This window comes from Microtus ochrogaster, chromosome 7, assembly GCF_000317375.1.
Source record: "Microtus ochrogaster isolate Prairie Vole_2 chromosome 7, MicOch1.0, whole genome shotgun sequence".
NCBI lineage: Eukaryota > Metazoa > Chordata > Mammalia > Rodentia > Cricetidae > Microtus > Microtus ochrogaster.
The window spans coordinates 65,287,009-65,289,662 of record NC_022014.1 but is presented as its reverse complement, the minus strand read 5'-3'; the positions used below and the strand labels follow the sequence as shown (position 1 = coordinate 65,289,662).

The 2,654-nt window shown below is 45.1% G+C and overlaps 1 protein-coding gene across 1 annotated transcript in view; it reads right to left on the bottom strand.

Moving 5' to 3' along the window:
- C7H17orf67 (chromosome 7 C17orf67 homolog) overlaps window positions 1-1,662 on the bottom strand; it is a 16,440-nt gene extending 14,778 nt beyond the window's left edge. Inside the window, exons 1-2 of the mRNA XM_013347541.2 lie at window positions 1,608-1,662; window positions 478-578 (exon numbers count right to left, since the gene is read on the bottom strand). Coding sequence (XP_013202995.1) covers window positions 478-578; window positions 1,608-1,662 — 156 coding nt within the window. The remainder of the gene's footprint in view (window positions 1-477; window positions 579-1,607) is intronic.
- Window positions 1,663-2,654: the final 992 nt, after the last annotated feature.

The window sequence follows — 2,654 nt, the reverse complement described above, 5'->3', positions numbered from 1 at the left end:
AAAACAAAAGGAAGACTAGGCAAGTAGAAACCATAACCCCCCAGAGCAGAGCTGAGAACAAAGGCATCAACCAGAGGCAGCTGGTACCATGATTCTACCCAAGGTGACCACTGCCAGCTGAGGATGCTAGTGCAGTCTGCCTGGGGTCCAAGAGGCAGACAGCAGGTTGGTATCAGCCAAAAGGAGCAGCTGCTAAGCAAACAGAGCAGAGGAGGGAGATGCTGAGCAGCCCCTTGGTATGCCGGGCACACACATCACATACCTGTAGACCCTGCTGTTTCGGTTTTCAGTACTGTGTCCACAGTTGGTGAGGAGAGCCAGTGTCCCCAGGGGTGAAGGGCACACACATCTTAGTGCTGTCTGTACTACAACCCCCATCTCACAGTCCTTCCAATGAGCAGCACTCAGTTAATTTCAGAATAGACACCCATTCAGAAGACAGTGTGTGCTATGCAATTGCCAGAGCCAAGCACTCACCCGCATGGGCTCGTCAGGGAATCCAGGTTTGCTGGGCCTGTCCTGTCGCCGGGACCTCAGGAGCTGCTTGGCTTGCTTTTCTGTCAGAATCGGGGAGGCCTCTGAAAAGAATCAGGAAGAGACTTGAGGGCTCCCCAGGCCCAGGAGTCCACACTCCGTCTCAGTGCTCCAGGAGGACTTGCAAGTTCAATCATGGTGAAACACAAAGAGGAATCTGTCCCAAAGGATGTGGCATTTCTGAGGACTCGAAAATTTTAAATTGTTTCTATTAGAGTTAACTTAAAGTAAAAGCTTCAGGACTTAAAAATCTACTTACTTCTTGCAATGGTCCACTTATTTACAGCGGGCATTGATGTAATGTATAGTTTTTTTTGTTGTCATTTCTTTTGGCTCATTTTTATTTGTTTTGAGAGAAGATCTTTTGCCTCGCTGCCCTTGAACTCAAATGTCTAGTTGAAATGACCTTGAACTGATCGTCCCGAGTGCTGGAATTACAGTTGTTTGCCACGGTACCCTGTTAACATGGTACTAAATTCAAGGCTTCTTCACATGCCAAGCAAGCACTCTGCCAACTGAGCTCTCCAGCCCCGTGCACACCTTTAATCCCAGCACTCGGGAGGCAGAGGCAGGTGGATCTCTGTGAGTTCGAGACCAGCCTGGTCTACAAGAGCTAGTTCCAGGACAGGCTCCAAAACCACAGAGAAACCCTGTCTCTAAAAACCAAAAAAAAAAAAAAAAACCATATTCTTTCCCAATCTTGTCTGTGACAAGAAGACCGTGTTAAATCCGTTCTTCACACATCCCACTCAGAAAGTATGATTGCAAAATGATTAATGGGGAGGGGGAGCCTCACGCAAACATTAAAAGATATTAGCATAATAAAAGTACATCAAGCTTTCCATGATTGTATATGAATCTTAGAAGAAGATGTAATTCAAGGCTTGTCAGTATTTCTGAAAATAGTACTCAAACACGACTTGAGTCTTTTCAAAGAAAGTAATTTACTTCCCTTCTAAAAGGAATTCGAGAAGCTTACTTTTACAAAAAGAAAGCATATCAAATTATTAATATATACTATATATGATCACGTCAGTGCAAAAACAGGCTGTGTCCTTCAAGAGAGAACCTACCTGAGGAGAAGACCAGCAGGGTGAGAGCAAAGACCAACACAAACAGCTTCTCCATGATGCTGGCCAGGCTCCTCTCCTCCCCTGACTGAACTCTTGGGACCTGTCCTGACCCGTTCCACCTACTTAAAAGAGGCCCCGTCAGTACCAATGCTGTGTAGACGGCCACTAACACGGTTTGCCATGTGATGCTAAGCGTATCTGACTCTGAGCTTGGAATAATGACTGTAAAAATATTTCCCTCTGAATTCCTGGGACTTTTCATCCTGAGACAGGAAATGCTCCCTCTGTAAGGTGACCTTCTGAGTGTGGTTTTGAGAATATCCATTTCACGTAAACAGATCTACCGAGGGCATTTGGTAATGTTTCTGAATATTTCTCTAAAGCTTCAGTTTATTATTTTGTGCCTCACTGGGTAGCACTTGCCCTTTTTTGACATCTGGCTATGTTGTGTGTGTGGATGTGTGTGTACACGGGCATTCACATAGTTCCATGCAAGTATAGAAGTCAGGGACCAGCTTGTGGGAGTCAATTCTCTCCTTCCACTGCGTGGGTCCTGGGGATTGAACTCAGGTTGTCAAAGCCTGTCAAACTTGTCAGCATGTGCCTTCACCTACTGAGCCATCTCACCAGCTGGCATCATCTCTTAAATTTGCATATTTGATTAATGGATTTTGGGAAAATGTCATAAATCTAAGTTCATCTCACACACACACTGATAATTTCAGAGGTAGGTAAGAAGCAAGGAACATAATAAAGGGAATAAAGATTTTTCTCTCAGGCTTTGGAGCCAGAAAAGACCACCCTTTGAATCTTGACCTCACCTACACACACACACACACACACACACACACACACACACACACACACACACTGCTCCTTCAGGTAAGTTGGTAAGTCATGTAACTTCTTTCTTCTCTTCTTGGAAAAGGAAGCAACAAACCCACCACGTGGGTGTAGTGAAGCACTGGAGAGAAGTACGAACTTGCAGTAGCTGTGACCCCTCACACTCAGCCATCTCTTTCTTAAACTTGAGGAAATTCGGATCCA